This window comes from Taudactylus pleione, unplaced genomic scaffold, assembly GCF_031769625.1.
Source record: "Taudactylus pleione unplaced genomic scaffold, aTauple2 ptg000282l, whole genome shotgun sequence".
Classification (NCBI taxonomy): Eukaryota; Metazoa; Chordata; class Amphibia; order Anura; family Myobatrachidae; genus Taudactylus; species Taudactylus pleione.
The window spans coordinates 14304066-14317880 of NW_028284684.1; the positions used below are offsets into that span (position 1 = coordinate 14304066).

The following is a 13815-nucleotide window of genomic DNA, read 5'->3' on the forward strand; positions in this document are numbered from 1 at the left end:
TGGTATGCAGAAGAGCATCTATGAACACACATGTTGATCCTTGCAGTGAATGTGCTACAACAGCTCAGGACCACTGAGTGAAGAACTGGAGTCTGAGGTTACATTGACCACTGTTTAATTGTCACTTCTAAAATTTCATCTTTAGATGTCACAACAAAAAGTCCTAGTTCTATGTATAGCCACTGTTCTGGTGCCACCTGCAGGCTGTAAGAAGATACTACTGGTCATATCAAACTGGGGAAACAAAATGCATGTACTGTAGTTTTGTTTTGGTGCAATGCTTTGTACAATTTCAACACGAATATCTCCATTTAATTTTTTTTTAGGCAAACTGGAAAAATTAAGCCTGTAATTTTACCAATCCTGTGGTTTTCAGAGGTGAGTTTAAGATTACCTTTTTCAGCTTGTTGTTTTTCCAAAGGCTGAAACCTAAAATGATGAATAATATCAAACTTAAAGTGCTGTGAGTTTGTTTCTACTACTTTTTTTTTTTTTTTTATAAGTTCACGTGTCAATCAGGAATAGCAAGTAAACAAAGACTACCCACAATTTTGTACTATGGGCCCAGGGCCGGCTTCAGACAAGTTCAGTGTGTGCAGACACACGGGCGCTAGGTGCCGCTGCATAGTGCAGCATCCGCTACCTGGCTGGGTCCAGACTAACGCCGCCCTCCACCCTCCTGCTGGCATTATTGGTAAGCTCAGGGGGACGGAGCTGCAGGAGAGGGAAGGGGAGGTAAGGTTGGCGCTGGGTGCCAAGACACCTAGAATTGGCCTTCAGGGCCTGACTCGGATATTTACTCAGATTGAGAAATTGTTAGCCATTGCACATGCGTATGCCGTACTGCGACCACGCAGCATTGAATTGCGAATACGCTCACTCAGGACTCGCAAAGTGACAGTGTTTGGGGGTGGTTAGACAAATGCAGGCGTGTCGGACTGTTTGTGTCTGGAGAGCCATATGGGGAGGAATTAAATTAGCCGCAGTAAATTACTGTGCACTAATTTATCCCCGGGAATATCCAATTATCCCCGAAGTGAGGCCACCTGCAGCACATATCGGGGATTTTTTTTTTTGCAGGACCTCAGCAGGCATCCGAAAAAAAAATCAACAATAATTAGCCTGTTTTTGTGAAGCTGGCAGTGAAGCTCACAGGTCCATGAACTTATCACAGACTCTTATGTGTGTTCGCCTGAAAACAGAATTTTTTTGGGCACAAAAAATGGGCTTTAATTGCATTGCCCAAAGCTACAACATTTGTCCAGTTCTTCGACCACGAAAATTGATCTGGGCTAATTGAGTTTCCCCCTAAGTCTGCTGATGGCCGCATGATCTGTTTTCAATGTTTCCGGTTTTGTATGTGAGCGGCGGATACGAGATGCTTATCAGTGGGCGTCTCTAAGCACTGGACGCTGAGCGGGTCATTAGAATATTTTCGCAATTGCGAATCCATGAGCGATCGCATCTGTGATGGTATTTGCATCCACATCTGAATCGGGTTCTGTGTATTAGTACATTTTAATACTTCTGTTAACTGATTAAAACGAGTGTGCATGGAAAACACAGGATCTATGTTATTGTTCCCTGTACACACACAATCCCTGAACCCTCATACTAGCCAGACATCATTTTACAAGAAAAGTTAACTTTTGCCTATATATTACGACTCCATATACAACCCATGTGACAACACTTTTTAAGGATCCGTCCTATTCTCCTCCTTATGCTGCCCTTGAATCTGGCCCAGTGGTGAAGAGAGCAGCTGCTTGTAGCCTGTAATCACATTGGCTGTCAGAAATCCTTGATTGAGAAGCAGGTCAACAAAAATTATGCAGTGGGCATGAGTGTCAGTGGCAGCACTAGGGGAATGTTAGACACTATTGTAGGTAAGGAGGATTTGGACGCCCAGCCGTGATATTGGTGTCATACCACTGGCCTGGTATTACAATCGCTGCAACCCTGTATTGGTACACTCCTGATTCTATATCTATGATAAATATAGTACTTGTAAACTGTTATACAGAGAAGTGGAAATTGTCATCAGTAATGTAGTTTTTTCCATATCTTGTAGTTCTGTAGTACTTTAATTGTATTTACCCTAAATAATGGATCCCAGATTTTGATGTGATTACCAGGCATGTGGCTGTAGATAAACATCATAAACCTCATATTCCCTTTAAAACTGGATGTTTCTCTCTTTCTAAAAAAAAAAAAAAAACCTGCTCTTGCCCTGTAGTCAAACACAATGTCTGTTATGGTGATCTGCAAATTGATAGTTGGATAATCTAAATTTCATTGTGCACATAATCTGGAATGCCTTGACTTGGAACTAGCAAGTGCATAGTTGGTGGCCTCCTTTTAAAATCTATAAATAAGAGGAACAATTATTATTATTTTTTTTTTATTGTTACTATTCAGCCAATGTTTTTGTAACCTATATATTTTCCTGCAGAGTGGATATCTTGATGGTTATGTGTATACTACCTACTACAACATTCTCATTGTGCTCCCTCTTGTGCTTGACTACCTTCAATACATCCTCATTGCCCTGGGTCTCCTTTTTATACTGATAGCAGCAATCCTTCCGTTTGTAAATAAGGTAAGAATTCTGAAACCATCTCGCTCCACTATATAATAAACTTACAATCTCTTGCAGGCCGCATTAATACTCTTGGTGTTCTATTGTGGGTCTCAATATAAACTTCATGAAATGCAATGCTTAATAAACTATCTCAGGCACTTTTCACCAGTTTATAGTTAAACAACTATATAGAAGTAAAAGTTGCAGTGAATTTAAAAGATTTTCTTACCAGTACCCATGTTAGCCTTTATTATAGTAACTGATGTTTGTATTCTAATTAGTCTACATTAGTCTAAAGTTTAACATTGGATCACATAGTGACGTCTGTTCTTTCCATCTTACTATATAGAAACTATCTTTTAGTGGAAATTGACAGAGCGCAAAACAGAATAAATGTACAGCTTGTTCTTGAAAGGGCACCTTTTTAATGGTCTATTCTAGTATGTTTGGCAGGCATTTTGTAAATGACATGCCTTAACGCTCTGCAATTATAGAAACCGGTACTGTAGCCAGGTTTGTCTCCATACTTACAGAAGTTGCTAAGGTGTGTCGATATTTAAGCGCCTCTGCCATATGGTGGCAACAGACATGCCAGAGTCTTACCATGTGTGATTTCTGGTAGATGTTTTATTTAATGCAATAAGCTTTTATCCCAAAATAGCTGTATAAATCTATATATATATATATATATATATATATATCATAATTAATATTTTACCCTCTGCATGGAGTTCCGTTCAAGAGCTTCTGTGTTACCATTAGGTTTACTCAACCTCTAGAAATCACCCCATGCTTTTTGTTTACGGCTCAGGCAAAGCAAAATAGTTACTGGCCATATTTCCAGCCTTTTAGTTAATGCAGAGGTTCCCAGACGCACTCCTCAGGGCTCCCCAACAGTTCTGGTTTTAGAGAGATCCATGGATGAGCACAGGTGGTTAAATCAAATTGACTGAGGTACTAATTAAGTCATCTTAGCTGAACCATAGATATCTCTAAAACTAGGACTGTTGGGGAGCCTTGAGGACCGTGTTTGGGAACCTCTGCGTTAATGTGTGCATGATTATGTGAGGTGGGGGATTATTTACTTGAAACAGTGTCTAAGGGGCATATGTATCAAAGCTTGATGTGAGATAAAATTGTGAGATATATATCACCAACTAAACGGCTCCTAACTTACATTTTGCAGGCTGTGTTTAAGAAATGATAGTTTGGAGCTGATTGTATGCTAGGCTGTACTTTGGAAGGTATTGGCATTTTAGCAGCAGCGATCCGTGATAGATAATGCAGTTGATTGCATTCGTGTACATCTCTGGATCAGGACTATAGACTAAACCACACACGATAAACACCTATAAAATATCACTGCACTATAATTCACATCATTGAGTATAAGAAAAATGTGGATTAAACTCCTTGGCAACATAAGGTCTAAGTATCTGGTAATGTGGTTTAAAATAATATAGTAAAATTTTATACTAAACTTTGGATAATTTAATAATTACTGCAGTGATACTTAACCTATGAGTCAGGAGCCATAACCAAGTTTGCCATGCTGTTTAAGGTGGGCAGTTACTAAGTCATGCGATTGCTCTGAAGGCAAAAGAGCATGTTAATTACCATTATACATAACACCGCTATTGTACCTCATGTCTTCTGGTGGTATTGTACTGCCTTCTACAACTATCCAATTACGAGGCGCTCAGATTTTACATCAGTGTGTAAGAGAACGTTGAGCATTGCTGTAAACGGATTTCAAAGTTATTTCTCTTAACAAAATCTAAAACAATGAAAAAAATTATATCTTGATTTGGGTTACAATGGCACTGTTTTTGTCTTTGTGTTTTTCTTATTAGCTAGAAAATGTGCACTTTCATTTATTTTACTTTAATTTTAAACCTTATTCTGGCAGGATGCTTTGCATGTGCCCAACAAAATTTTAGATATGAGTACTTATACGTTTATCAGATAAGTATTACTCTTCTTACAGTTTCTTATAATTCTGAGGTCAGACTGTTTGCAGTCCATGCACTGACCACCTTCCACTACACTTAAGCGTATTAGTGTTTCTAAAACTATAAATGGTATCTTGTTACCACATCCAGTATGGCTTGCCGGTGTGTACAGCAAGCATCCATATGGAGAGCAGTGTATGTAAATCAAGGACTGTCTGTGATCATCCATAAATGACTGATTTATTAAAGATAATAACTGTTGTAAATGTTTCTGATTTGACTTGTTCACACACAGAGGCAAGTTGCTATTGTTCATGTCATTCTTCATCTGCATTATGTCATTGTATCAGCATCATGTTTATCATGAGTGTCTTTTATTCTGACCTTTGATTAGAACCCTCTTTATGTCTCTGTGGTAGTTGTTACTGCCTTCTTGATATGCTATTTTCATACAGCAGAGTGATCTATATCGACCATGATACTAAATGTACTAACATTTATTCTGTTTTTTTCTTTCATGTTTCAAAAATGAATGCAGTTTACTTTTTTTTTTTTTTAAAGTTACAAATCTTTTCAATTTCAGTCTCTGCTATAAATGTTCCTTTACAACTGTTCCATATTGAAAGCATCCTAATTCATTTAAAATATTGCTTGCGTAAGCAATCTGAAACAAATCTAATTAGTTAATCAAAGTTGTCAGCCACAATAGGTCCTTGATTCCCCAATAAACATAAAGATAAATGGAAGATAGTCTTTGATTTAAGAATCCGCATCGTCAGCTGATTAAATCAGCTGAAAATATAAAAATGCAGTGTTCCATTTTTTTTTTTAAATTATGCGTAGGCCTGCAGTATTGTGTAAATGTGGGTGAAACCAATCCATTAATTATATAACCCACAATGTGAATCACAGAAACTGCTCTAAATTGGAGCTGTTTAAAATTGAAAGCAACTTTTTTTTTCTTTTTATATCATCTAATTCTCCCAACATTTTTACATTTGGAAGCAATACTACATGAATTTTAAGGTTTTTGTTTGTTTTTTTTCCTCACTTTTTTTTTTTTTTCTTTTTTTGGTCTATTTATTTTGATACTAGAGCTAACCCTATCCTGCAATGCACTGATCTTTCTGACCCCTCTAAATTGTCTATATTTTTAAACATTTCATTTTTAATATTAGCCTTTGATTTACAGTAATTGTGCAATAAATTCCATATTGATGACAAATCCAAGAACAATCCAAAGCACAATTTACATCTCCTAATTTTATGGATTTGTGTTCTTAAAACAAATCGTTAACCCCTCCTATACATCAATTGAAGATTTCCACATTTTAAGCCTATTACAGCTAACGTTGATATGTTTCTCCTTGCCCTCAATTCTAAATTACAAACTAGACTAATTATTTTTTTAGGAAAAATTCTTATTTTGGAGTAGTAATAAAAAGCTTGATGAAAATCTTGATATCAGTAAAGCCCAAAAAGAAAAGTTGACTTCTTCTAATGGAACTGTGATACTGGAAGCCAAATTATAGGTGCGTACAAGGTAAAAAGTAAACTTTTTGTTTTGTTTTTTCTTTGAGGGAGTTTTAATACATTATATTTTAGAAGAATAATATTATATTACCCTATTTTTTTACCTCTTCTTCTTTTTTAGTACATTTTAATTAAGATGCTTGTATAAAAAGACATGTGCTACTAATATTATTCATTGCTAATATAGACTAGCCTACTGCATGCTTTACAACTGATGATGATGAATACTGACTACTGTATCCCTGGAAAAAGAATTGCATTGAATTTTAAAGTATCACTGATGATCGCCAAACTAGGAGAGTAATTTCCCTGTCGCTAGTTTTTATTGAACTTTAAATTTCTGCTCACTAGAAATGTTGGTGAATGTTGTTCCCTGTTGTGTTAAATCTCACAATTTCCTAAACCACAATCGAACAAATGAATTCCTTGATTCCTCAAATAAAGATTTGTTCAGTTGACAGGGGTAAGTATTATGGGCCTGGTTCGGAGTTTGAATCGAGCGGGTTTGCAGATGGATATTGTGGATTTCAGGATGCGCTGCAGAAAGCTGCAACTGTGCATGTAACAGAGCTGGCATACATACCTGGTTGGACATATAGCAAATGCAGACTGACTGATTGGACCACTATTTCTGTGAAATGGGGATTCTCTGTGGTATATGGGCAGTGAGCATGCAGATGCAGGGAACTGGTCTACCTAGTGGGAATGTGATGGGTGTGTAAGCCAACCTCAGTAGCTTACGGATGGAGATGGGATGCCGGTTTCAGACAGATAATGTGCAGCCAGCATGGAGTGGGTGCATGTTCAAATATGAAGGATAACTGTTGCAGATGAATAAACAGGGGACCAATTGGCATGCCACATGCAGATACATGGATGGTCGTTATACACAGGCGGAATATCTCATTATCATAAGCTAGTGAGTAGGATGCTGCAGCCATATGGAAAAGGAAGTGTAGATGCGTCCTACTCGGAATCTTTCATTTATATTTATTTATATAGTTCATACATATTCCGCAGCGCTTTACAGAGAGAGTACTTAGCCATTCACATCAGTCCCTGCCCCAGTAGAGCTTACAATCCTATATTCCCTACCACATGTACGCACACACATACACACTAGGGTTAATTTTTGTTGGGAGCCAATTAACTTGCCAGTATATTTTTGGAGTCTGGGAGGAAACCCATGCAAGCACAGGGAGAATATACAAACTCCACACAGTTATGGCCGTAGTAGGAATATCTATATATTGATAGTCAGTAGTTCTATTATTGTCTAGCTCAGTGGTACATTCCAGCATACCAATATATCCTATGCTATTTATTCCAGAGGCTTAGGGGGAGATTTATCAAAGCTTGGAGAGAGATAAATTGGAGAAGTACCAACCAATCAGCTCCTAACTGTCATTTTTCTTGCACAGCCTGTAAAGTGACAGTTAGAAGCTGCTTGGTTGGTACTTTCTCTCTCCACTTTCTCACTCCAAAATTTTATTAATCTCCCCCTTAATTTTTATATGTTTATATTTTCTAATTTGGGGCTCCATTTAAAAACAAATCTTAATACCAGTGGCATTTTCGTTTAGTATCACTGATACTACTAGTGCAACTAGTATTTATCAATACTTACCCCTCCGGCGAGGTCTAGCGAAGTCCTCCTTGTTGGCGAGATCCTCAGCTCAGCTGCTGGCAGCCTAACTGCCAGCAATGGGCTCCTGTGTAATGTGCATGTGCGTGACACTGGGATCCGGCAGTTCGTGGAAGGCTTCGCTGAAGCCGGAAAGGCAGTGCCGGGTACCCATTGCCATCAATGGGAACCGCATCTCTCTCGCCGTCTAAAGATGGTGAGAACAATGCTGTGACAAACAGCGGTAATCTTAGGTTACCGCTGTTTGTTGAATACAGAATAGATGACATGACCCTTTTAGTGAGCCCTAAAGGGGTCATGCTTTGTAATTAAATGGGGCCCTAAGTTTGTTGAACCCACAACTATTTTGCTGGTCTCATCTGTGAGATTTTGCATACTTTGTGTTCAGCAAAAGAAGTGTACAGAATTTTAGCAAGAATGACGCTGCATTCTCTCTCATATTGGCCTGTTAATGTAAACATGAGTGGTGAGCTACTGTACAGTGTTATACAGCAGTTGTAGATATGATTAAATTCCTATTGCACAGTTAACATAAACTAGTTGAGGTTTATTGTGCAGATGACATGTTCTGGATTGTCCGATGTATGGGCAAGGGGCATTTCACAAAGCTCCTCTGTATATTGAGATGGCTCTTCAAGCAACATTTTTGTTTTTTTAGTAGTTTTACTACTACAGAAGAGGCAAGGAACCTCTGTGTGCATGCTATGTTATGTTTGCTTGTTGAAGTTAATCATACTAACACATTAAAATCAAAATTTACCAATCTGTTTTGCCCATATGACAACTGTACATGTGTTTTATACTTCATTGTGATTTGCCAGGCTCTGTATTTCCATACAGTGCTTATTGTACCTCCTCATTCATCATTTCAGATCCATTGCCATTCTTTCTCAATTTTACACTGTTACAATATAAAACTATAATGTTCCCTATGCTTTTGTAACAAACTAGTATAATGAAATGGGTCGCTAAAAAACGCTTTATGAAATGTTAGTCTTTGCTAATGTCACTTATGATCAGCCTGCAGCTTTATTATAAACCTAGGTTATAATTTGTTTTGTGAAATGAGACCAGCATCACATAAGGTAAGAATGAACACAGCTGTTTTTAAAAGCCATTGTTCATAAATAAATTAATAAACTGACACATTTCACTTAGACTATTTTACAGCCTTAGAAGTAACCAATATTAATCTAGAAATTATGTGACCATTTATTAATTTTTCCTATGTTTTAAATCTTTTAGAAACAGGAAAGCATCCTGCAAGATAAAGGTGAAATAACTGATGCAGATCAATATTCTGATGACTCAAAACTTATTCAAGATCTATACTATTCACATCAAACCTGATATATCATGATGACCACTTTAATGGACCCTTTGGAATACCTGATTTTAAGGGACACTTTTTTTTTAATCACTGAGCTAAACTGGTGGGTTTCAGATAGATGTCACCAGCTGGGTGAGGTATCTACACAAAAGAACATTCAACTTCAGGAAATTAGGAAAACTAAGCTACTGCCGTGATGTCCAAAGAATCTTTGTTCCATAGTAAATTATTATAACTGATGCTAGTGAACTATAATTAAATTGGCAACTGCTGAAACCTTTAAGATCTTACAGTATGAAGGTGCTCTTATTGGTCACAACAGATGTAGCTTTCTTGCCAGTTTAGCTTGTGTGGTGATCGGTTTATTGGCTGAGGAACCAACATCATACTAGATCCTCTGGCATCCAGAGGTATCACAATTTTAAGCACTGTTTCTCCCCTAAAATATATTTAGATATGCGATTGAGGTGCTCATCCGAAGTGTCCATTCATTTTGTTTCTTGTTTGGATCCCTGAAATTTGTCTTGCAGAAACTATGCAGTTTTCCAGTGCATTATCTTTCATTGATATGAATAGAATGTATAGCAAACTGCAGCCTTCTGCTTATTAACCCACAGCTTGGCATCTTGCAGTTTGATGCAAGTGACTGATTTAGTCTTCACTACGGCATAGTAATTTTAGTTTTTTGGTGGCTGTTAAAAAATAAATATAATAATAATAAAAAATACACTTCTACTTTAACTTAAATAGGTAAACCGATTAGAACCACATGCCAACGTAATATCTTTTATGTAATTTCAGGGTGTTTGACTATTTTTGGTTTTCTGTTTCCCTTGGCATTAAACCCTTGGAAGCTTGAAAATGCACTGTAGCACAGCGTAGGAAAGGGTAGGATTATGTCTGGGCTTGTGCAGAAGTCCCAGGCCAAAACATTTGAGGATGAGCATATATAATGAGCAGGACCTTCAAGTGGAATCTCAGGTACCGCTGCTGCTAATTGGTGACCACCACAGTCTCTACAAAGCCGGGGGGGATCTGACCTATATGGTCCTATCGAAAGCTATTGGTCAGCGCATTCACTTACTACCTGACTGAGCTGTGGTCAAGGACCCAACAACCCCACCACCACACCACCACAAACTGCCACAACCCTTCTATGTGCCCCAGAGAATGAGCTAGCAATGCACATGTAAAGTGAAGACTGGTATATTCAGCTTTCATCCCTTGCAAAATGTTTTAATTTATGCTTAAACACTGAATCTTTTTGTCATGTTTACTAATTTTCTAAGGCACTTAAAATATTTCCTGTTCAGTAGGGTCACTAACTCCTATGCCATGTCTTTCAGTTATGGTGTTAGTATGAACTCAGGAAAAAAGCTTCTAGTTAAGTTTTTAGTACATTTTTGGGTTTACTGTATTAAAGGTTTCAATAGTACATCTTAATTCTAGGCCTTACATCTCAAGGGATTATGTGTACAATAATACTAAAGATGAAACACACTAGCACACTCAGTACTGCAGTGCCTACAGATACAGGAGGGTTTTGATCTTCCATCAATAAGTTCAATTAATTTATGGTGTCTTTTTATATTCTTATGAAAAGTAATTTATAAAATAGTGTAAGTCATGTAAATTATATCTATGCAATTGATACATGTGTATATGATGACTGAATGTGTACAAATCCTTTCTGTAAAATGTATCCATTTTGTGTATGAAATTTAGCCTTTCAACCTACACTAGGCTTTGTACCTTTCCCTCTACAAGCCTTTGTGCTGGTAGTATCATATTCTGACTTGTGCCATTTTGGAGACCAATATGGCTGCATGCTCTGCAGTGCTAATCTCTAGTAGTCTGATGATTTAATGGGCTGATTAGCCCAACTTTTGCTTACAGACTTAATGTGCTACAGTTTCTGGCATACATTGTCATATCTCCTAGGTTGCAGAACCTGTTAGGAGCTGTAGCAGACAGCTGCAGAGCATGACAGTCAGCACCAGAGTCTAAACTGAAGAGCTGTACAGGACCATAGAACCTAACTGAAATCCATTTGTTTTGTCTTAATTCTAATCTATTGTCTTTCTAGAGGTGTTGTATATTTCTCACAGCATTCCTGTTTTTCTTGTATTTCGCACAATTTTCTGTATGAAGATCATGGTCTTAAATGGGTGGTAAATTTAAATATGAAAATATGATAAAATCATGACTCAAGTAACAATCTAGTGCTGACTTCTTATATGATGAATGCTTTTTGAATGTTTGATTGCAGTGATCTAGTACATTGAACAGAAAGAGGATCAAGGGTCACGAAGGCATACTGTTTGCTGAACTTAGGATAAATGTTTAATAGAGAACCAGACTTTGATGGGCGCAGCCAGTCTCTGTCAAGAGCTTACACCTTCAAGTCCCCTTAGTCTGGTCAAAGCCCTTCACCATATGTTGCACTTCTTCCCTTCATGTTGGTCATAACCAAATGGGGAGTAGCAACAATACTGCATTGTTTTCACGGCACCCCTAAGCCAAAAGTTTTTTTTTTTTTTATAGAGAAATTCTGATAAAATGTAAAGTGAAATAAATTTTGCTTATCGGTCATCCTTAGGTTCAGTTATGTAGCGGTAGACAGGTTTGAACTTCAGTTTTGTTCACATTTTTACATTACATTGACTATAGAAAATTTGATTTGGTGCTGGACCACCAACCTGGGGCACCCCTGCAAGTGTCCCGAGGCACCCAAGGGTGCCACGGCGCACAGTTTGGGAACCACTGGTTTACACAGTATCTGTAGTGGTGACAAAGAAACTTGCATGAGACCATTACGGATAGGGCTGGATTTCATCTGTCCGCAGTAAGATCACTGAACACAAAACTGTAATTGATGGAAAAATCTGTACCGATGACCTGAGGGACTCGTACAGCCCTTGCTTCCAAGTTTGTATGCATATCCGAGGTAAAATATATAAACCAATATAATCAAATAGTGAAAGGAGTATACACATCAGTAAACCATAAAGTTTTTTTATATAAATATTTTTTTGGGACATCAGTAAACCAGTCAAACTAGTATGCAGTGAATTTATTTATTTTGTAATCTTGTTGGAAAACCAACAACTTTTAGGAAGATTAAAAAAAATATATTTGCATGAAGAATTACTGATGTTGAAGTCTGATTTGTATGACTCAAAATGGGCTCCATCAAGGGTGTTTAAAGTGCCAAAACCAGTGTTTTTCAACGTCTGTCGCGGCACACTAGTGTGCTGTGACGGTCAACTCAGCGCACTTATACTGTAGTGTTTTTATTCCTATGGAGGCCAATGTGTGTGTGTGTGTATTTCTTTTTATGTGGGAACCAATGTGTATGATTTTTTCATTGGTCATTCACGCCACATGGCCGGATAGTGTGCCTTGACACATTTTTAAATCTTATGTAGTGTTCCTCGAGTTGAAAGGTTGAAAATCACTGGCCTAAACAGTGCAGAGGTGTGAGTGGCACCAAACCATTTAACTGTGGAAGTGACAGCTGTAAAATTGGGTTCTTGGACTTTAAACTGGATTTGGTAAGCATTTAAGAATCACAGTGTAAGTACTTACACTGTAAGTAATAAGCTGACTAACTTTCCTCCAACCATCCAAATAGATGGTTGGTTGTCATTTGCTCCTATGCATTACCGGATTTTTATTCCAATTAGCCATTTGCTCCCAAACACCAGAAAACATGAAAAGGTCATTCAGGCAAGTTGGTTAAATCTGTTTGATTTAAAGGTACTTATGTACTTTACGGACTCATTGCAGAGAGAACCCAAGTGTCCTACACTTATTATTATCAATCATGGTAATGTCTAAATCCCCTTAACGGAGAGGACCCTGACGTCATCAGCCAGTGTCCAGCGTCATTCCCTACCATCCAAGTGGGTATAGAGGGGGAATATAACCTTGTAGCGAGCCCGCGAGGGGACTATTTTCTTCTTTAGGTGGGGACAACTTTCGGTACTTGTGTACGTAAAGTACACAAGTACCATTTAAAACATTAATTGGGTTCTCTCTGCAATGAGTCCGTAAAGTACACAAGTACCGATTAAAAAAAAAAAAAAATGGCTGATTGTTATTTGCTCCCATGCATTACAGGATTTTCATTCCAACCAACTAGTTGGATGGTTGGAGGAAAGTTGGTCTGGTGTATGGCCAGCTTAAGGGGCTATTCATCATCACTCAATTGATACAAAAGCAGGTGAAAATTTAAATTTTCACTCAGTGATCACAAAATACGCACTATAACGCGTCTTTACGCGATACGGGCAGTTGAGGACCTGGTTTTTAAAACTGAGGGGGTCCAGCAGGACGTGCTGTGTCTGCAGCAGTCAATCACTGCCCGCAACGTCTCCCCAACCAAACACTGCTGGCACACACAGCGCGTCCTGCAGGCCCTCTCAGCCAATTACTGGCAGCAGCCTCTCTCAACCAATCGCCGCCGGCAACATCTCATCCATCACTGCCACTGACCGGAGACCACCTTGGAGCACCTCCTTCCCTTCCTGCCCACCAGCGTACTCTGCCCTTCCTGACCTCAGTGTTGGTGGATCCTCATTGGTTACAGCAGCGCTGCCTGCGCTCCATCCCAGCTCTCTGCATGCAGGAGGCCTCTAGCCCCAACTGCTATTTCTTACCACCTTCCCTACCCCAAGTACTGCCCCAGCTGCTATTCCTACCCCCAGTACTGCCCCAGATGCTATCTAGGACCCTTACCCCCACCCTACCCACAGCTCTGCTTGTCCCTAAC

The 13815-nt window shown here is 38.5% G+C and overlaps 1 protein-coding gene across 3 annotated transcripts in view; it reads left to right on the forward strand.

The window, feature by feature from the left end:
• Positions 1 to 9324, forward strand: part of SCARB1 (scavenger receptor class B member 1) — a 99205-nt gene extending 89881 nt beyond the window's left edge. Inside the window, exons 10-13 of one of the 3 annotated variants that reach the window (XM_088482124.1) lie at positions 327 to 378; positions 2453 to 2599; positions 5946 to 6065; positions 8957 to 9042. In XM_088482124.1, coding sequence (XP_088338250.1) covers positions 327 to 378; positions 2453 to 2599; positions 5946 to 6065 — 319 coding nt within the window. In that variant the 3' untranslated portion in view covers positions 8957 to 9042. Of the gene's footprint in view, positions 1 to 326; positions 379 to 2452; positions 2600 to 5945; positions 6077 to 8956 lie in introns of all 3 variants that reach the window. The other 2 variants (XM_088482125.1, XM_088482126.1) reach the window with 2 other exon arrangements.
• Positions 9325 to 13815: the final 4491 nt, after the last annotated feature.